Raw genomic sequence first — 22,688 nt, forward strand, 5'->3', positions numbered from 1 at the left:
TTAAAATTTAAATAAATACTAATTTAATTTCTATACCAAATTCATGGTTTTGATTTGCTCAATGCATAAAAAAATTTATAAATAAGCCCTTAAAGAAAAAAATATTTTTAAAATAATATTTTTGTTAACTTCTGTTATAACACTATAATTTTATATTTAAATAATTTTTAATTTTATTTGACGCACATAATTAATTTTTTCATTGTGATACTTCTACGTACACAATTTTGTATTCTAGTACTTATATGAAAAATATTCAAATTATAGATATTAAAATTTAAAAATTATTTTAAATAATGAACAAATATTATGTATCAAAACTAAAATGAAGTAACCATCAAAAGAAGTTAAAAACTGTTATAATGATTTACAATACATTACAAATGATGATTTTCTGATTTTTAAACTATTTTATTGTAGCTTGATGTAGTTATTAAGATCATGAGAATATGGTGTTTGAAATTTGGTTAAAATAAATTTTTTATATTCATTATAAAAAAAAACCTACAAAGAAAGAATGTAAAGTAATTTTTAAGTGTTAAAGCCATTATTTTTTTTTTATTTGAGTAAGTTGTGAAAACTCTTTTTTAGTTTTGTTTCTTTATTTATAGCCTAAAATCCATGGTTATATTTGATCAGAATCAAATTTTCTCTCAAATTATTGATGGAATAAAATTTTTCTCTAATTAAATACTAAAACCGAAGAAAATATTACATCTCAAATTAACAAGCTAGGAAATCAATCATTCTCTAATTAGTGAGAAATAAATTTCATCTTTAATTAGAGAGGATTCATTTTTGTCTCTACTGAGTGAAAATTTTAACTAATTTTTAAAATCTTATTATTATTTAAAAGAATTTTATATATTTTGAGACATATTTTCTTTATTCCAATAAGAGATGGAATATATTCCCATTCTAAAATTTAGTGATGCTTATATTTACAACGATTTTTTATCATTACTTTTTTTTTAATATTTTAATAAGAGAATTTAAACCTTTTAAAGTTATAATTTTTCTCTCTCTCCAATTTTGATTATTTCCTGTATTTACAACGAATTTTTATTCATCGTAAATACAGGAAAGATTTAATAAGAGAATTTAGGACATTTAAAGAGATATTTTTTTCTCTCTCTATTTTTAATTATTGTCTATATTTATAATAATTTTTTATTCATCACAAATTTTATTTTTAATATTGTACCAAGAGAATTTGAACCATTTAAAGAGAGTTTTTTTTTTCTCTCTCTCTAATTTTAATTATTTTAGTAGTAAGAAATTTAGTTTACACTGAAAAACTATCATTTACCTAAAAATAATAATTATCATTTGTTATAATTGTTATGCCTTATAATAACTTTTAGTATAGCGTTTATCTAATGAAAATTAAAATGTTGTTATAGTCTTAAAAAAAAATTATACTAAATAAATAATATATTATACTAACATTTGATACATTAATAATATATGTTTTAATATTTTATACTAATAAATCTATTAACTATCTTAATATCATACTATAGCATAAATTCTCATTGTTTATATTAGTTTAATTTTTTTAATAAAAATCTATATTAATAGAGTTTAACTCAAAATTAAATTATTAATAAATAGTAATTTTTTATGTGTTTGAATTATGTTATTTTAATTAGTTTTTATACTTGGACCATGTAATATTATATTTGTTGAGGAGGTTTAAACAAAAGATAATAAAGTCTTGATATATGCAAGAAATATGTAAAAGAATTGTTATTTGTTACAAGAAATATTCAAAAGAAATTATAAAATTTTAAAAGAATAACTCAACTTATGAGTACTCTAATGTTTCAAAAGTTGAAGTTTTGACAAAGAGAACAATGTAGGAAAGAATAATGAGACTATTTTAAAAATTTTAAGTCTCTCATGTAGTATATAACAATGATCAATGTTGTACTTAGTTAAATAAAATGTAATTTAAATATAGTAAATTAAGAGGCAAACCTATATCATTCTCTAAAGACTTTGATAACAAATGTTAAAAATGAAACAGAAAATTAAAAGAATTTTGAACACAAACAAGAACGTAATTAAGAAATTAAAAACACAAAGGAATTCCAAAAACAAAAAATGATAAACTTATAATTTCTATTTTGTAAAACAAATTTGGTTCTGAAACCAATCTCAATCTAACTTATGAATTTAAATTAAAAAACATGCGTCTTTAATTTAAATTTCTTTAATGATCATTGAACAAGCATCTTGATTGGTTTGATACAATTCTTTTCACTTTGATCTTAAAATTCTGAACTACGCGAATAAACGTTTTAATATCATAAGAGTAATGAATTTAATATACGCGAATTATCTTGAATTGTATCGACACAATCTGAGATCGAATTAAAAGTATTTGTATCAAAATTGAGAATGTAAGAAATAAGGTTTTAAATTAGATTAAAATAAAAATTCTTACATTATCATTTTGCAGAATCAAATTCATAAATTGATCTATGAAATTATTCATCCATCATAATTGTAAATACAAATACAAGTTTAAGGACAATTATCATGGAAAGGCTAAAACAAATTTGCAAGAAAAGAAGAGAGAAAAGAAGAAACAAGAAACAACTCAAATTAACTCAAAGTCAAAAGATAACGAAATTGTCAAAAGGAAGAAAGTCAAACGATTTTGTCTCCATAATTCCTCCAACTACATCTCTTGTATAGATTCTAACTCTAGACTAAATCTAAGCTAATAAGTTCAAAAAGTAAAATGAGTCATAAAGTCCAATTAGGCCTAAATTTTATTTGTAAATTACTAATGGACACTTAATTTTCGTAATTCTCATAACAACAGTAGGGAACTAACTTCAAATGTCTGTAACTTTTAGCTCAAAACTCCAAATCCAATGAATGAGATGTCAAATTAAAGTTTTTTGAGTTAGTTTTCCAATGCAATATGAATCACTAAAAAAATCTACTTGCACCAAGAGTTATAATTCAAATAGTGAGCAAATGTCAAAAGCACTAAAATGCAATGATTAGGTATAATTACTAATTAAGGTTCAAATAGGCCCAAACTGATAAAACTAATATAAAACAATGAATTAATCATAGAAATAGTATCAAGAGGTAGTGATTAAAGATACTAAAGTGTTAATATAAAATGATTCATTAAAAAATAAGACCTAATATTTTGTAATATGTAAGTGTTCTTTCTAAATTCTTTTCATTGTGCATGTGAAATGCATCTTCAAACTATTAAATGTGTGTTAAGATGTGTCAAAGAAACTCTAGGTTATGAAGTATAATTTAGGTATAATTAAGAGTTTAATCTTAATGAAATTTCTAATGGTGATTGGAAAAGCTCATTAAGTTGTTGCTTGCAATGGAGATTTTGGAGAGGAGGGGAAAGAATGACAAAAATCACATTTTAAATAAATACATTTGAAATTAATATACCCTAAATGATATGATAATCACTCGTGTTTCACTTTTCATTTTTCCTTCAATGAGTCTGGTGCTTATCGTCTTGGTCACCTGAAAAATAAATGTAAGAGTGAGTACTTTATACTACCCAACACACACAAACAAACATAGAGTCTCACCTCACACATTTCACATAATTTCTAATACATTCTACACAAGCATAATCAATCACAAACGACACTTTCAAGCATTTCATTTCAATTCATAACCGATACATTCACGGTACAAAAATATTTTACACACATGTGCACTTACTGCACTTGCCACACTTACTGTTGCACTATGATCACAGTTTCATACCATGGATGGTCGCCGGTTACCCCCACTGCACGGATACCACGTGGGCAGTCACAAGTCACTCGACAAAAGTAGTAGTCAGAGGTCTAGTTAGGAGGAAAGTGTGTGGCCTGTAGTGCACCCACGCTTACTGTTGGTATCACCACCACTCTCTCTTCCCTAAGGTATTTCTACTGTCCTCATCTTCTACACTTCTAGTGTATCGTTGAACCATTCATAGCATCATTACAACGACATCTAGCATGCCCAACTCACGCATTTCTATTGCATACAACATTTATTCACAGTACACAGCACAATGCTCATATTCATTCACATTACACGGCACATAGGCCCATATTCATTTATAACACTCGACACATATGCCCTTATTCCATCACACATCATTTTCAACAAAATTCACACTTACATTCAACATGTCATCTACACCCATTTCTATCTATTTACATTATTCAATCGTCAATCATTGACATGCTCTCACACATTCACTCACATTATCAATCAAGGGTATGTTAACCCCACAATCAAACCACATTGTATTCAAATGCACAATAATTTTCATCAATCACACACTTCCTTTCCTTTATCTCAGCCACATAGCAATATTTAGCAAGATAAATGGTAAACAAAATAAAATAAGATAGGGTAGAGTCTCCTTTTACCTCAATTCAAAGACCCACAACGTGAATCAACACTAGAATCGTCCTCCCACACAAGTTATGTCCTAAATACAGGGAGAATTCCCATGAGAACTCAAAGAGAACCATGAAAACAAAGAATGAGGTTGAGAAGCCAAAACCCTAACCATAGAACTTATCTCCAAACGCCCCCAAACGTGAATCTAACCTCCAATCTTGCTTCCAAACAACTTTGAATACAATTTAATCGGTAAAATAGGGCTTAAAATTGAGAGAATCAAAGAATTTTAGAAGGGAGATATGAAAAATGAGATTCCCAAACCCTAGAGTCCTTTAAATCCCTTTCTAATTGTGACACTCTCGCTACAGCAAGATATTCTCGCTGCAGTGACACCCTCTCTCGCTGCAGTGAAAATCTCACAGAAAACTGCATCCTAGTTTCTGCAGAATCTCGCTATAGCGAGACTGCACCTAAAAATGTACCCCAAACTGTTGCTTTCTTGCTACAGTGAGAAGGCGACAGTTTCATGCCTTCCTCCTAGAGCCCTCTCGCTACAGCGAGAACACCTCAATATTCCGCACATAACCTGTTTCTTAGTCCAATCAATCCAATCCAATCATATACAAATACATTTATATGCATCCATATGCATTTATACACATCAATATCATCATCACGCACTCAAGTGCAAATTTCAACATCCATTCATATATATATATATATATATATATATATATATATAATCAATTACACAAACACACAAAAATTCACATAAATATTTATATTAATAGTTAAACAATATTACAAAATTTGGGGTGTTATATAACACAAAACAACAAAACTTTCTAATGGAGTTAGAGTTTTTAACGAAAAAATGACCTATTTAAAACTTTTTTAAAAGTTAGAGGAGGATGAAAAGAGAAATTTTACCATTAAAATAAGCTAAAATAAAATAAATTAGGAATCTAAAATAAAAAGTATAACAAAACAAAATAAAAATTAAATAAAAAAAATGAATGAAATGAAATTAATATAATAGAACTCTAAAATAAATTAGATATTCATAATTACTTACGGTGATTGGTTCTAAAATTAAATGGTAGCAAGTTCATAGTAAAATAAAATGAAAGTAAAATAAGATTAAGGAAAAAAAAGGTATAATTTTCCAATAAAATAATGGATAAAATTTAATAATCAAAATTTTGTTAATTTTTAAAGCAACATGCATTTTGAAATAAGTTAAAATTCTTAAAATAATATATATTTCTTTTATTTATACTGTAGCAGAGACAATTGTATTTGAAACTCACAGTAAATGTATTTTAGTTAAATTCTAATACTTTTATACAAGATAAGGCAAAATAAAACATATAAAATACTTGAATTACCATTACTGTTAATATGTTATAAAATTTAGGGTAAACTTAGCATCCATGAATCTTTTGAAACATGTTTTAGGAGAATATATTTTTCTATTGTATTTATAATATTTTTAATTTTTAAAATAAAAATGAAAAGAAAACCATAAAATAAAAAGTGGTAACTGTAAAAGGAATACACACCAGAAATATCAAAAGTTTGCTAGAATTTGCTAACAAATATAAAAATTAGTAAATACAATTATGGAAAAACACATCTCTAAATAAATTCTAAACTTTGTTTTCACAGTAATTACCTAAATGAGCTTATTGCATTTAATAATCCTACATGTCTAAGCTAAGGCCATTCATGAAAACATATCAACTCCAATAATTTAGTAAACAGATCAACCCCCATTAACCTTTGCAATTCTAGTAGCAAAAGTGACAAAATGGGAAGAAAAATAATTAAGTAGTCAAGATAATCTTCCAACAAATCAACAAATAACTTACATGCAAATTGGGAAAACCTAAACTTAAATGGAAAAAATTGGATTTAAATTTAAGTCGATTTGAGTCAAAAAAGTATTAATTTAAATTTAAGTGTCATCCATAAAATTAGTTGTTAAATTAGTTAATAAATATAAAAAAAAATAGAAAAGACATATATAATCATTTGATTCAAATTTAAAATTGGTTAATTATATATATTTTTAAATGGTTATAAAACTTTATATTTTACTTTATTTAAAACCATTTATCATCTTTAAAATTAGGATAACAAAATTTTAATTCTAATCTTGTTTACAAATAAATTTGTTAAATCAAATAAGATAATACAAATAAATTTATATTAATAAGATTTTTTATTATAAAAATAAGATTTAATAATTGTACTAAATAATTTATATTATTTTAAACATGCCCGAGGTAGAAGCATTAGGATTTTAGAAATGAAACGAATAAAGGAGAATTTTTTAAAAAATAAATAGAAATAAAAAATATATACTTTCAACGCGTACTTGAAACTAGCATTTAAGGGTAGAGTTAAAAAAAAAATTAATAACTAGTTATTTCAGCTACTTTATTAAATGGTTATTTTTATTAAATATTTTTCTAAAAAATATATTTTTTTAATTAATTAAAAAATATTCTCAAACACACTCACAAAAGTTTCATTAAAGTCTTATGAATTATATTAAAATATTAATAAGTATTAATGTTTACAAATATAACTTCATTTATTTTCTTTTTATTAAAAAATTAAATAAAAATTAATTTGAGATATTTTAAAATAATTAAATAATATTGTGAAAAATTAAAAAAATATAAAAATAAATTAATTTTATTCAATAAAAAATATCATTTATTAACAAACAAAATATTTTATGTATTAAAAAAACTTTTATTAGTGTAATATTTGTCTAACAAAATTACAAAGCTATTCTAGACTTTGAAAGTCTACGCTGTTGAATAATATATTATACTAATATTTAATATATCAATAACATATCTTGAAATTTATACTAATAAATTTATTTATTATTTTAATATATCATACTATAACATAAATTTAATTACAACATTTATACTTATAATTTAAGTTTTGTTAAAATTTTATATTTTAGAAGTTAATTCAAAGGATGAATTATTTATAACTGATAACTTTCATAATGGTAGTTATATTTTCTTTAATTAAACATTCAAAATTTTAAAATATTTTCAACTTTAATTCTTATTTAAATAATTGATATAATAAAATTTTATAAACAACAAAAATATTTATGATGATTGATATTTTTAATATAATACATTTTTATTTTATTAAGAAAATATTAAAACATAATCCCACCGTTTTGAATTAACAAATTTTTTTGACACCAATAATTCACCCATAGTAAAATATTAGTATTTTTTAAGTGGATGGAATAAAGTGCTGGTTATGGTGGAATAAAATTCTTTTATTTTTTGGGGCAAATATGATTTTTATGTGTTACTATTTTTATATTTTTATTTAAATAAAAAATAATTCGCTTAAACAAAAATGCAAAAATTCTTATGGTAGGGGAGAGAATCCTGATCCGGTCATGGTTACTGTGCCGTCCTAACTTTTGCCCCCTGCATTTGGCTAAAACTTAAACCCTGCACCTGCGTTCATCATTTCCGTTTTTTTCTACACAACACTGCACTTTCCTGAGTCAACGACTACTTCCTTTCTTTTAGCGATGGTTGCACCTTTTACTTGGTCGAGTAAGAATGAAAACCCGAATGGCAGAAGAATCTATGATGTGTTTTTGAGTTTTAGAGGAGAAGATACTCGTGCTACCTTCACTTCTGATCTCAGTTCCTCTCTCCAACAAGATGGAATCACTGTTTTCAAGGATGACGAGTCGCTTTCAAAGGGGAGTCACATTTCACCCTCGCTACTACGAGCAATCGAACAATCTCAAATTTCTATTGTTGTTTTCTCAAAAAATTACGCAGGTTCAAGATGGTGTCTGCAAGAATTGGAGAAAATAATGGAGTGTCACACAACAATAGGGCAAGTGGTTCTGCCAGTGTTTTATGGTGTGGATCCCTCTGAAGTGCGTCACCAAACAGGTGAGTTTGGAAAAGCTTTTGAAAATGTTTGGGGTAAGATTTCGACGGAAGAAGAGAAGGCACAGAACAAGAGACCCGTTGTAGAGAGTCAACGGCGTGCACAAGACATTGTAACAACGAATTGGAAGACGGCGCTTCGTAAAGCTGCTGGAATTGCAGGTTTCGTAGTCCTACATTCTAGGTAATTTACCACTTCAATTTCTTCTTTCTTCGTTGCCTCTTAATATTAGGATTTTTCAGAAATTCACTGAATATTGTCTCTAAATTAAAAATAACCAATGATTAATTTTTTTTAAAAATAACACTTTAGAATGGACGGTATCTTACAAAAAAAATAAATATTATTTTTTCTAGTTTTGATTGGTAAAAAGTACTTTGACAATATATTCCGTTGTAAGACTATTCCATTCGGTCCCTTTTGCACACCAGTGAAGATGTGTATTTGGTTTTAAATTTTGATTGATAAATACTTTAATAATGTTAATATTTTTTTATCTCTATATCTTTTAGTTTTATTATATCACATTATTTATCATATTCATTATTTTTTCCCTCTCTTTTTTTATTTCTCTTTAACTATATATACCCAAACAGTTATTTATAAAGTATTTTTCTTTAATTTGACCTCAGAGAATGTCAGCCATATCCACATTTCTTTCTTCATTTATTTTTTTCCTGTCATTTTTGTTACTGAGCTACCTTTAAATTTTTAACACATTTTATAGAAAGTAGTTAAAAGATGATAAAAAAGTATGGAAAATTTAGAGTAAATAGGATAATTAAGTGTTTAGAAAAAAAACATTGAAGTTAACTCATATTTATAATTCATTAGCAATGATAGTTCGATAAAATTGTATATCATGTTCGCTTTAGGGTATTTTCCAAAATCAATCAAAGTTATTTAAAGAAATAAAAAAAATAGACATATCTTATATTTTAGAAAAATAAAATTGAGAAATGATAGCAAGTACCTTGCATTATATGAGTCAACTAGAGTAACACATACTTGTATGTCCAACTATAATTTTCTTACTTAAAATTTTCTCTACTTTTGATCATATATATAAATGTGCACTTATCTTATGTTTTTTTTTTTTTTTTTTTGTGGTTATAGGAATGAAAGCGAGGCTATAGACAATGTTGTTGAAAATGTTACACGTTTGCTGGACAAAACAGAGTTGTTTGTTGCTGATAATCCTGTGGGAGTAGAATCTCGAGTCCAAAATGTGATTCAGCTACTAGACCACCATCTGTCAAATGACGTTCTACTAGTCGGGATGTGGGGGATGGGAGGCGTTGGTAAAACAACAATCGCGAAAGCCATATATAACAAAATTGGCCGAAATTTTGAGGGTAGAAGCTTCCTTGCACATGTTAGAGAAGCTTGGGGGCAAGATGCTGGTCAAGTGAATTTACAAGAACAACTTTTGTTTGATATCTACAAGAAAATGAAAACAAAGATACATAGCATTGAATCAGGAAAAAACATGTTAATGGAAAAACTTCGCAATAAAAGGGTTCTTCTAGTACTTGATGATGTTAGTGAAATGGACCAATTGAATGCTTTGTGTGGAAGTCGTAATTGGTTTGGTTCAGGTAGTAGAATAATTATTACAACTAGAAATAAGAGTATACTTAGAGGGAACAGGGTAGACAAAGTATACATAATGGAAGAAATGAATGAAAGTGAATCTATTGAGCTTTTTAGTTGGCATGCATTCAAGCAAGCAAGTCCAAAAAGTGAATTTGCTGAAATTTCTAGAAATGTAGTTGCATATTCTAGGGGATTGCCACTAGCTCTTGAAGTCCTTGGGTCCTATTTGTTTGATATGGAGATTGTAAAGTGGAAAAGTTTATTGGAGAAACTCAAAATAATTCCCAATGATCAAGTACAAAAAAAGTTGAAAATAAGCTATGATGGTTTAAACGATGATACACAGAGAGAAATATTTCTTGATATAGCTTGTTTCTTTATTGGGATGGACCGAAACGATGTTATACACATTCAGAATGGGTGTGGACTTTTTCCAGAAATTGGAATACATGTCCTTATAGAGCGAAGTCTTGTAACTGTTGATGATAAGAACAAGCTTGGAATGCATGATTTGCTACGAGATATGGGAAGAGAAATCATCCGTGTTGAATCCCCTAAGGAGTTTGAGAAGCGTAGCAGGTTATGGTTTCATGAGGATGCATATGATGTGTTATCGTCACAAATTGTAAGAATTTTGCATTGTTCTTGAATTTAAAATACCTTAAGCTAAAAACATGTATTATTAGTCAATTGCTAGCATTACTTTATTTTCTTTATTATCATAAGACTTTGAAAATTCGTTGGATTTTAAAATGCTTTGTGTTTCTTGATTCCTAATAACAAATGATGTGTTTCATTACAAAAATTTTAGTTTCCACACATCCTTAAGTTACACATATTTTATATCTATCAATTGTTATTTTACAGGGAACAGAAGCTGTTGAGGGATTAGCTTTGAAGTTTTCAGGAACTAAAGCAAAATGTTTCAATACTAAAGCATTTGAAAAGATGAAAAGACTCAGATTACTTCAACTTAACGGGGTACAACTTGATGGAAATTTTGAATATCTTTCAAGAAATCTAAGATGGCTTTGTTGGCATGGATTTCCTTTAACATACATACCAACAAACTTCTATCAAGGGCGTTTAGTTTCTATTGAGTTAGAAAACAGCAATGTCAAACAAGTGTGGGAAAAGGCCCAGGTATTAATTGTACCCAATTTTAATTGTTTTTACATTTCATGAGCTATTTTTATGTTTCTTATTTATGAACGCAATTTAAATTGAATTTCCCACATAGAAAACATGTTTGGGGAAAAAATTATGAAAAATAATCGCTTGTGTTTCGAGAGCACTCTTAAAAAGTTACAAAAATTAAATATTTTTTTAAAAATATTTAAATATGTTTTTAGTCCTCATATTTTAATAAATTATTTTATTTGAGTTCCCTTTAAATAAATTTTTTTCTTGTTTTAGTTCTTATATTTTAATATTTTTTTATTTTTAGTTTCTATTACTAATTTGGTTTATCAATAGGTTGTCAAATATTAATTTTTGTTTGAATTATAACAGCGATAGGGACTAAAAATAATAATATATTATAGTACTAGAAGTAGAACTAAAACTAAAAGATTTCTTAAGGAGATGCAAAAATATCATTAAAATATTGAAACTAAAAACGTACTTTAAGTTTTTTTAATAAATAACTTCAACTAAACACACATTATTATTATTTTATTCTATGATACTCAAAGACAATTTTTATCTTTTTTCTTTTAGTCCTTTTAATTTTATAAGTACCTTACATAAAAGTTTTTTAAATATTTCCAACAATATAAATATTATGACTGTGAATATAAGAAATTTCTAAACTAATCATGAACCAAATTTAATTTCCAACAAATTATCTTATCAAATGAGTTTTATTAATATATTTAATACATACCTTAAATTTAAGCTCTTTCGAATACAAAAGATAAAACATATCCAAAATCTTGTGCAAAAATTCTGATATAAGAACAAGAAGGGAATGGTAGGGGTCGCAATCTTTGAGTACTTGATGAAAATGCTCTAAATTCAAATTATAAAACCTAGAAAAAAAAATTAAACTCTTAGAAAATGCTCATAATGGCTTCTAATAATTACTACATATGACATTATACGCATAAATGTAGCTTTGCATGGGAAATTTTGAAAGCAAAAGTAATACTTAGTGCTTAAAAATTTACTTTCCACTCGTAAGTTTTTATTTGCTTCCACCTATTTTTTTGAAGTTTCTTTGATAATTTCTATTGATAATTGTTTTTTTCTTGCAGTTTATGGACAAGCTGAAAATTCTCAATCTTAGTCATTCTCATTACTTGACAAAGATACCAGACTTTTCATATTTGCCTAATCTTGAAAAATTAGTACTTGTGGATTGCAGATGCTTGTCCCAGATTTCCCATACTATTGGACTTCTTAGCAAAGTTCTCCTTATAAATTTAAAAGATTGTGTTAGCCTTTGTAAACTTCCAAGAAGCATCTATAAATTAAAATCTTTGAAAACTTTAATTCTTTCGGGATGCTTAATGATTGATAAGTTGGAAGAGGATATAGAACAAATGGAATCTTTGACAACCCTGATTGCAGATAAGACAGCAATAACAAGTGTGCCATTTTCAGTAATAAGGTCAAAAAACATTGGCTTTATTTCTTTGTGCGGCTATGAAGGGTTCTCACGGGATGTATTTCCTTCTATCATTTGGTCTTGGATGTTACCAACAAATAATCTCTCATCCCTGATTCAAACATCTATTGGCATGCCATATGCTCTTTCTTTAGATGTAAGTAGTAGTTCTCATGATCTATCATCTATCTCTATGGACTTTTCAAAGCTTCAAAGTCTTTGGGTGGAGTGTGGCTCTGAACTTCAACTATCTCAAGATGTGGTGAGAATTTTAGATGCTTTATATGCCACAAATCCCAAAGGATTGGAATCAATTCCAACTCCATCACAATTACCAAATATGAAAACTTCTTCATTAATCAAATGCAATAGCTTAGACCATAATTCAAAATCAAAAGAATTTGTGAATTCCCTTTCAATTCAAATGGGAATGAATTGCCAAGTAGCCAACACTCTAAAAGAGAGCATTTCACAGGTTTTCCTCTGTCTCTTCTCTTTGTCTTGCATGTATCTATTTGTTAGCTTTTTATATAAGCAACATTTGAAGAGAAATATGTATATTATTATATATGTAATTAAAACAGGTGACATATTAATTATTGCCTAATTATTTCGGTAGTTAAATTATTTTTAAGGCATATTTGGAACTCAATTAAACTTTTATTCAATAAATTCTTGTTATATGAGAATTTAAATCATAAATTTGATTATAAAACTTAGAATAAGCTAAAAGATCTCATTAAGTTTATACAATTGTAAGAAAAACGACATCTTTAACTATTTAATTAATTATCAAGTTGTATTAAGATCAATGAACTTAAGTATTTTTCTTTTCCTTTTTTACAGCATATGATCATCCATGGGGTTGATAGTTGTTCGCTTCCTGGTGACAATTATCCACAATGGTTAACATTCAATTCTGAAGGTTCTTCTGTGAATTTACGAGTCCCTCAATTGAATGGACGTAACTTGAAGGCAATGCTATGCATTGTTCATTCTTCTACCCAAGATGACATAACATCAGATGGACTTAAAAATTTGTTAGTGATAAATCACACAAAGACTATCATTCAGCTCTATAAGAGAGACACATTAACTTCCTTTAAAGATAAGGAGTGGAAGAGGGTAGTATCAAACATAGAACCTGGTAATAAAGTAGAGGTGGTGGTTGTTTTTGAGAATGGATTCATTGTGAAGAAGACATCAATTTATCTCATATACGATAAACCAATTGAAGAAAAAGCAGAGCCCATCAATTCATCAAATGAGAATGTAATTGGTGATGAAAATGTATGCACTATCAGGTGGATTTCTCCTAAAGTGGAGCCCATGGATGACTCTAAACAAGAACAAAAAAGAAGAAAATTGGACTAAAGAAGCAAGATGGCAGAAGGATATTTTGGTAAAAGTTGATTCTTATGGTGCCTATAAACATTGTTTTGGTGCTTCTAGTTATGGTGGATTGATCAGAGAAAATTTCAAGTTGTGAATTAAAGGTTTTACTCATAACTTAGCGGTTGTTAATGCTTTGGTTGTTTATTGAAGCTTGGGTGCTTTAGAGGGCATACTTGGCTTGAGATTTTGTCATTGTCCAATCTGAGATTGATTTTGACGCCATGAAGTTAATGCTTTACAAGAAAGAATATTCATGTTGGATACCGATAGTCGTAGAAAAGTTACTATAACAATTCCTTAAATAAAAGTATATTGTGTAGTTATGTTAGTTAGAACATTGTGATATATTGATGAGTAGAATCTCCTTTTTTTAACAGTAAGTATGTTATTGCAGGTGACAAGAGTTTGCAATTGAATGGCTATTGCGAGAAACACGTCTTGGTAATTTCTCAAATAACCCGTTGTCCCAAATGTAGTGTATTGAAGTTTAGATCCAAATGAAGTTTGGTAAGTGATCTTTAGAATTTTGAAACAATGTTGATTGAGGATAATAGCAAGGTGTTTTATGACCTTTGACAGGTGGTGATGCCAAATTTCTGGCACATCTGTTTGACTTTGAAAATATTCAGTGTGATGATCTTATATATTGTTTTACTATATATACTCAACCATTATAAAAAAGAAATGTCTGTCTAGCCATGGAATTTGCTAATTAGGACGAAAGAAAATAAGGAGTTTAATAAAACAAATTAACAAATATCTCTAATCTTGTGTTTATGTTAAAAATTCACATCGCCAAAATTTATTTTGCTTTGAGCTTACATGGAATTTTCATGCAACTATTGTCCTATTATTGAGTTTTGAATTCAGCTATGTTCGAGTTGATTCATCACTTATTGAGTAAACTTTATTAAATACATTTTGAGCATAGCTAGAAAAGTTAAGAGTTATTTTAGCTTGAGGATTAACATGGAAGAATATTTATAATTTATATCCTTATGTTTTTGTTATATTTCAACTCTATTATTTGTAAACAATGTTTTAATTTAGTATTTAGACTAAATCCTCAATTTAGTAAGAGAATTTAAGTTCAGCATTTTAGTCTCTAAAAAATTTAAAATGTCATGTTAGTTCCTAATTTTCTTCTTTGTCATTCATTTTAGTCCCTAATCTCAAACTTTGTTAATAAATAGTAACAGACTTGTCACGTTAAGTGTCATGTCAGAAATCTATTTGACAGAAATGACATCGTTTTGAAAGCTTAGTTGACAGAAACGACGTTATCAAAGTGGTGTTAGGTTATGTGCCTCTAGTCTTCCACTGTTAGGGTTCTAGGGTGTTAACTTAGTTAAAAATGGCATCAAAAAATAGTGTAGCACTGAATGAAGAAAGGAATTTTCTGCTGCAGGATCTTGAATGATCAGAGGAAAAGATTGTCATGCTTAAGGATAAATTGTCCATAACACTTAAGAAAGGAAAGGGGCTGGTTTAAGATAGCGACAATCTAAAAGGTCTTCTAAATAAAAAGAACTCAGAGATTGAACAATTAAAGGTTAATTTGCAAAAATAGGATTTTGCAGTTTCTAAATATAGGAATGAGATCAACAGATTGTCCAGTACTCCAGTGGCTTGGAAAGTATTCCTAAGCTAGAGGCTAATTTGTTGGTAATGAATATGTTATAGGTTGTTCGTTGTCTCCAAAAAAGTATAAAATTAGGGCTTGTCGTCTCCAAAACAGAAAATGACTCAAGGTGATTAAGAAAATTTTTTTTTACCAAATTCTCTATCTGATTCTACTTCTTCCATTATAACAAACTTCAATTTCTAAATATTCCATTGTCAAACACAATTTCAAAGATGAATTTGGGTAAAATTCTGCGTATACACTTAGACTTTCAAAAACGACATTGATTCTGCCAACTAGGCTTCTAAAAATAATGTCGTTTTTGCTAATTAAACTTCTGACATGACACTTAACGTAACAAGTCAGCTTTCTGATACGGTTTCTTAATGGAGTTTGAAATTAAGGACTAAAATGAATAATGAAAAAAAAAAGTTAAAGACTAATATGATATTTTAAATTTTTTAGAGATTAAAATGTTAGATTCAAACTCTTTCAGGGACTTAAAAATGAGGGTTTAGTCTTAGTATTTACTATCATATAAGAGGAATAATTTTCTCTTGATTATTAGAGTAAATTTTTTCTAGGGAAATTGCTTGTCTCTTGTTGACCATCATTTTGAAATTTGATCAGACCATTAAAAGTTGAGACTGTACTTATCTAACTAAACCTTCATATCTTTTCTTTAGCTCTGCATTTATTCTATTTTTCCTTTAGGCTTAAACTAATTTCCTTTATTCCATGACGTCATTTTCTTTTGTTCATCTTTACCTATTTTTTATATAACAATATTGCCGTTTGCTTTTGCCCTTCAGGTCAAATAAGACCAATATTAATATTCTTTGTTACCATTAGATGAATAAATAAAAATTTTATCTGTTAAATATTATAAATAAAAATTTTATGCGTAGATACTGGAATTTTATTTTTAAGTTAAATTAGTAGCTTTATTCCTTAATTCTTGTATTTACAAGTTAGTTATTTTTAAGCACACATTTAATGTTAGTAACGTTTTAATCCTAGTTAACATTAATAGTGTTAGTTTTGACTAAATGAGTCAATGACATTCAAGTTTGCAACATAATAAATATTTGACCTGATAATAGCTAAATTAATTTTTGAAATTAAAAAAAAATTAAATCAGTAAATTTAAGTTTTCTAACATTATCTGCTATGCCCCTTCCATCTTTGTTAAGGTCTCCATCCTCATTGTGAGAATCAACAACTTGACCTACTATTTCTTAACCTTCAATTGCTTCTTCTATTTGTTCTTCTCCCTTTATAGCATTTCCTCCTTCAAGGGAAAACACGAATCAAGGAACTGCAGAGGAGAGATTTCACATGATAGCTTCATCCCTGGTCCCTTTGAGAGTTGCATCTACACCCTCCATTTGCTCTTGCTTCCTCTTCTTTTTTTACCTTGCTTCCTATTACTCCCTTGTTCTCTCTTCCCCTGCTTTCTCTTATGACTTGCTCCTCCTCTTCTTCATTCCCTTCCTCTTTCTGTGTGTTTTGGTGGCTCATTAAGAACTCCAACTGGCTTCACAATATTCATGTTGTCAATGGTGCTATTGCCTTGGTCTTCCTCGTCATTGTTTTGGAGATTAGGTTTATTTTTCATTCCTTTGGGAGGTATTTTAGGTCTCCCACATGAAATTTATACTGATTCACTTCTAAAACACGGAATTAGAAAGTAATGAAGTTAACTCTTTCGCTAAAGGAGATATGAATATTGGAATGAATGACGTCAATATAGCTAAATTAAAATAAGGACTCCCATATATTTCTCAATTTCTTAAACCTTTCGAGAGCAAAGGCTAGACTAGGCCTAACAAGAGTTATGTGATTGACATAACAAAGCCTGATGATATATTTTATATCTTGCTAAAAGATGGTAAGATCATTTTAACTATCGACCATAAAATTTTGACACCAGAACAAATAAGGGGTAAGATATTGTTAATTTCACTATCTCTATGGTGGTTAGACTAACAATTGTGTTCATTTCAGAGATTTGATACAAAACACAAGGTTGATTTTAATCCTATGTAATTTGAGGCCAATTACGTGTAGCAAGTTGAAATACTAATTAAAATTATTACATTTTTATGTCTAATATATTTATTGTTACAAATTATTAGGAGTAAATGTTCATCTTCCTATGTTCTCATGTTTCTTGAAAAACACAAGAGATTGTAACTTTTTCTGAAATGAATTGAAATGAAATTATCCGCAACCTCTGAAATAAGGTTATTGTCGAGAGGTGTAGAGAGTAGCAGAGAATATACTATAAATGATTACATCAATAATAATAATAATTGGAGAGTAATTTAGATTTATATTTTTCTTTTATTTATATATAATTTTTTAAAATAATTTATTTTTTATGTAATTCTTAATAGTTAATGTAATTATTCATTAATAATCTCTCACTCTTCATTTACTGTTGATATATTGAATGATAAATTAATATTTTATTATATTTAAGTTTAATTTTGTATTTTATAATTCTTATTCAAGTATATTTTTATGTATTTTCTTTTTTAAATATCTTATTATATTTTAGTGCTCTTAACATTTACTATTTAATATAAAAATTTCAATTATAACAATATTATTCATATATTTATTAAATTAATTTTTTTAAATAAATATTACAAAATAACTATTAATGACTTTTACTAATTACTTTTACAATATTATCTTACTAATTATTTTTTACTAATTACTCTATTTTAAAAAATATATAAAGAATAAAAAAAGTACTATAAGGTTAAATTATTTTTATATTAATATTCTAGATGTTTTTAAAATGTATTATAAATTTATGAAATATAATTATTATTTATTAATATTGATGAATTAATTTTTTATAAAAAGATAAAAAAAATATTATAAAATAAATATTTTATTTTTATCCTTTAAATAAATTTATATTTATTTTAAAATATTTTACTGCATATTTATGTTATAAAAAATAATTATATTCAAATAAAAAAATTATTATGAAATATTAAAAATTTTCGTTTTTAATATTTAACTCATGTATACTTAAGACTTAAACTCAAAATTAAAGATTTAATTAAAATAATTCTACACTAATTAATTCATGCATTTAAATAATTTATTTTGTTTTTTTCACTATCTATTAAAATTTCTTTATTTTCTTTATTAACATTTAAAGTTTAAATGAATATTTTGTTATTTTAAAATATTTTTTATCACTTTTTTAACATTTTTTATATAAAATGTTTTCTTTCATTAATTGATTAAATTTATAATAATATTTTAATTAAAAATTAAATAAAGAATGACAATAGTGATTTAAGAAATGATAAAGGATGCTCTATAATGGATTAACAATTTAAATATGGTAAATAAAAAATGAAATTTGAGAAATATGAATTTTTTGGCAAAATAATGTGAATATGGATTCCAAAAAATGATATTGGCGATTTTTTAATGAAGATGAAAAAAAGTTGCAATTTCAATACTCTAATTGACATGATAGATGCCTGAAAACTTGTCATTGGTGATCTTTGACTCTGTAACAAACTGAACTCCATTAATGGTGCTAGAGGTCTTCAAAACTCACAATTGGTGACTTTTGATTAGGTAAAAAAGACTTTGAATCTTTACTGTAATATGACACACTCTTCAATAAGCTTTAATTTGTAAATGTTCATGGTAAATTTTGGATTTGGATTCTTTGCATTTTTTGTAGGAACTACGTCCTGCAATGCGTTTTTGCTTAAGTGAAATTTGGAGCAAATTTGCTTAAGCGTGGAAAAAGCCTTGAAAGTATGCCCAAGCGAGCCACAAGAAACATAAATCATGAATCGCTTAAGCCTAGATTTTTGCTTAAGCGACTTGTATTTAGCTTAAGCCCTTCCAAGCGAAATTAATTAAACCTAAGCAAAAATGGACCAGAGAGGCATGTATTTCAATCATTCTTTTCGCTTCAGCAAATTGTAAATCGCTTAAGCTATTATAGATTAGCTTAAGTCTTAACAAGTGATTTTAATTAATATTAAGCAACTTTGAGGCAAAGAGCAATGGTTTCAGGTATACAAAATGGCTTAAGTGAAAATGAAATGGCTTAAGTGAATGGTATTGGGGCTTGAGCCTAAATTTGAATTTTTTCGCAAAGATAGATCCGCTTAAGCCAATATGGGTGTTTAAGCAAATATATCAGAAATTGCAAAAATTATGCAGACATAGACAGTAGACAAGTACACTTGATTACATTACATAATATCATTTCAACTTACACAAAAAAAAGAGTTTATAAATACATATTTATCTTAGACACAAAAGAAGTATTGGTACTTACGTAATCAAATTTGATAAAGTATGGAAGCATCGATATCATCCAAAAGAGTTTATAATATAAGCACCATTTTAGATAAATATTAAAATCCAACAATGAAAACTATAGAGTTCAACATTGAAAAACTAAAACTAAAATCCATTACATAACAGAAAATGTTTAATCACTAAAATCTATTAAAATATAATGTAATCCTAATTGTAATCATGGGTCTCCAACTTCTACATTCTCCTCATCTTGCATGGCTTGTGGCTCATTTCCCTCATCATGTCCCCCTTCTTCCTCTAAGTGTTGACTTTGTTCTACATCTCCCCTTTCAATCTCGTCAATGTCCTGAATGTCATCAAATGCTTCTTCATGTGACTGTGACACATGACCCTGTGGAGTTTCTTCTTTAGGTGAAAAGGTAAGGTTGTCTCCAGACCATGATACAGTTGTTACAAAAAGCTCTAGTGTGGGCCATGGAAAAGCTGATGTCTCACCACGATGTTGATGTAGAGTTAACCTGCGAAATTCGGAAGATCAGGGTAATGTGTTGCATAATTGATTATATATTTTAAAATATTAAATGACAGAAGAGTTGACCTGTAGAAGGAGTCGTTTAGCTGAGTGTAAGCGCAATTGTTTGCTGCCAACTGTTGCTCTATGTGATTTAGATGGTGTAGGACGCTTGAATCTGTTTGTGGCATGTCAGGCATAAATGGTTGTGTTTATGGTTGTTTTGGCTATGATGTAGGTGGCACATAAGAGGAGGATTGAGATGAAGGTCCAGTAGGCTGTTCTAATGGATTGATACAAAAAATTTTAATGAACTGGGAATTGATTGGTTTCTTCAAACTAATAGTTTGAGTGAAGCAATCTGGAATGATGACGCCTTGGGAAGCACACAAGGTAGTGATGAGTGCTGAAAATTCCAAAGATTTTGTAGTTGATGTAGTACTGGATATGTTGGAGATCACAAATTGGTACAGCACATCTGAAATGATTGCTGCTATGTCAACGAATATCCCTTGCATGATGTTGTATATGAGATATGCTCGAAGCATCCGAATATCTGAGGTGTGTGTGGTTGGGGCTATGTTAGCAAAGAGAAAGGATGACCAAATTTGGACCAAAGAATTCAAAGATTGTCTCTTGAATCTCTTGAAAGTTTAAATTCTGACTTCAAGATATGTATAAGACCTGGTGTTGACATCAAGCAATTCTTTGGACACTTTGAACGGGTGGTTGAAGACAAACGTTACAACGAGCTCAAGTGAGTATGACTCTTATCATAAACTAGTCATGTTGCGATATGAGGTATCACCAATACTAATACAAATGGCCAATGTTTACACACATACCGTGTATAATGTATTTCAATAAGAGTTTGCTCAATTCTTACCTTGTTGCATATCGCAAAGGATTAAAACTCTCCCCTTTGATTGAATATGTAATTACTAAAGTCAAGCAACAAAGATCATAGACAGTTACATTTGATCGTTCCTCAACTATTATCAATTGCTTTTGTAAAAAGTTTGAAACATTTGATATACTTTGTTGTCATGCTTTGAAAGTGTTTGAAGCCAATGATGTAAAGGTTATTCCTAACAAATACATACTAAAGAGATGAACAAAACAAGGACATTGTGGTATTATTCACAATGTAAAGGGAATACAAGTGAAATGAGATCCTAAACTGAGTACTACACGCAGATACCGACACCTAGCATGTAAAATGATTAGGTTAGCCTCTGAGGTTTTTAGTTCACGAGAATATTGTCAACTAGTGAATGATAGTATTAATACTTTAATCAGTCAAATCACAAAGTTTCGCTTATAACCACAAGAAAATGACAACAATAACGATGATGGTGTTGATAAGGTCAATATTCATGGTACACACAACTTAAGGGATTCAAGCATAGACCTACTACCAAGAGGAAAGGGTGTAAAAGATTCAAAGGTTGGATTATGCTATAAGTGTGAATACCCAATTTTATCTGGATCTCCTCTTAAAATAAATAAATAAATAAATAATAATAATAATAAAATTTAGATAAGATTTTAAATTTTAGGTCTATAAGAGATTAAAATTTTGAATTTTAAATTTTAAATTTTAAATATGTAGATATTTAGGTTAGTGAGTAGATTTTAAGGGAAGTGAACGAGATGTTTAAGGAAATGTGAGAGGTGGCCATCAGAAAAATAAGAAGGTAAAACCCTTTTTTAATAAAAAGAATAAAAAATAAATGAATTAAATAAGATCTAGGGTTAGGAGGTGTGGCTATAAATAGGAAGCTTAAGTCTTTAGAAGGGGACTTTTACACTTCATATTTTTATGTGACACTTTGAGAGCATAGAGAGAAAAAAGAGAGAATTCTAGAGAGAGAGCTCGAAAATGAAGAAAAAGAAGAGAAAGCTGAAAAGAATCAACTGAGAGCATACCAAGGCACACCTGAGGTCAACAAAGGGAGTAAACCAAAAGAGTTGAAGGTTAAAGTTAACAAAATTCTTATTCTCTGAATCAAGTAAGATTTCCTTTTGTTGTTTGTTTTTTGTCTATTATTTGCTCTCGTTTCTACTTGTATATTTTTGTTTATATTAAAAGTCTCGAGTTTTGTTTCTAAATGAAATATCTCTTTATTTATTATTTTACTCTCATTTCTTCCTTCTGTTCATATTAAAAGTCCAACTTTTTGTTTCTAAACAAAAAATCTCTTTGTTTTATTATGTGTACTTTGCTTGCATCTCTATCTTTTTCTTATTTTTTTAGTTCACATTGAATGTATCACCTTTTT

At 28.0% G+C, this 22,688-nt stretch overlaps 1 protein-coding gene across 1 annotated transcript in view; it reads left to right on the forward strand.

The window, feature by feature from the left end:
- LOC113850911 overlaps positions 1-22,688 on the forward strand; it is a 105,847-nt gene that overhangs the window by 10,333 nt on the left and 72,826 nt on the right. The window contains exons 4-7 of the mRNA XM_027481429.1: positions 8,038-8,541; positions 9,475-10,579; positions 10,822-11,097; positions 12,210-12,565. Of these exons, the coding sequence (XP_027337230.1) occupies positions 8,038-8,541; positions 9,475-10,579; positions 10,822-11,097; positions 12,210-12,565 (2,241 nt within the window). The remainder of the gene's footprint in view (positions 1-8,037; positions 8,542-9,474; positions 10,580-10,821; positions 11,098-12,209; positions 12,566-22,688) is intronic.

The sequence above is a fragment of the Abrus precatorius genome, unplaced genomic scaffold (genome assembly GCF_003935025.1).
Source record: "Abrus precatorius isolate BTA unplaced genomic scaffold, Abrus_2018 Scaffold9, whole genome shotgun sequence".
Classification (NCBI taxonomy): domain Eukaryota; kingdom Viridiplantae; phylum Streptophyta; class Magnoliopsida; order Fabales; family Fabaceae; genus Abrus; species Abrus precatorius.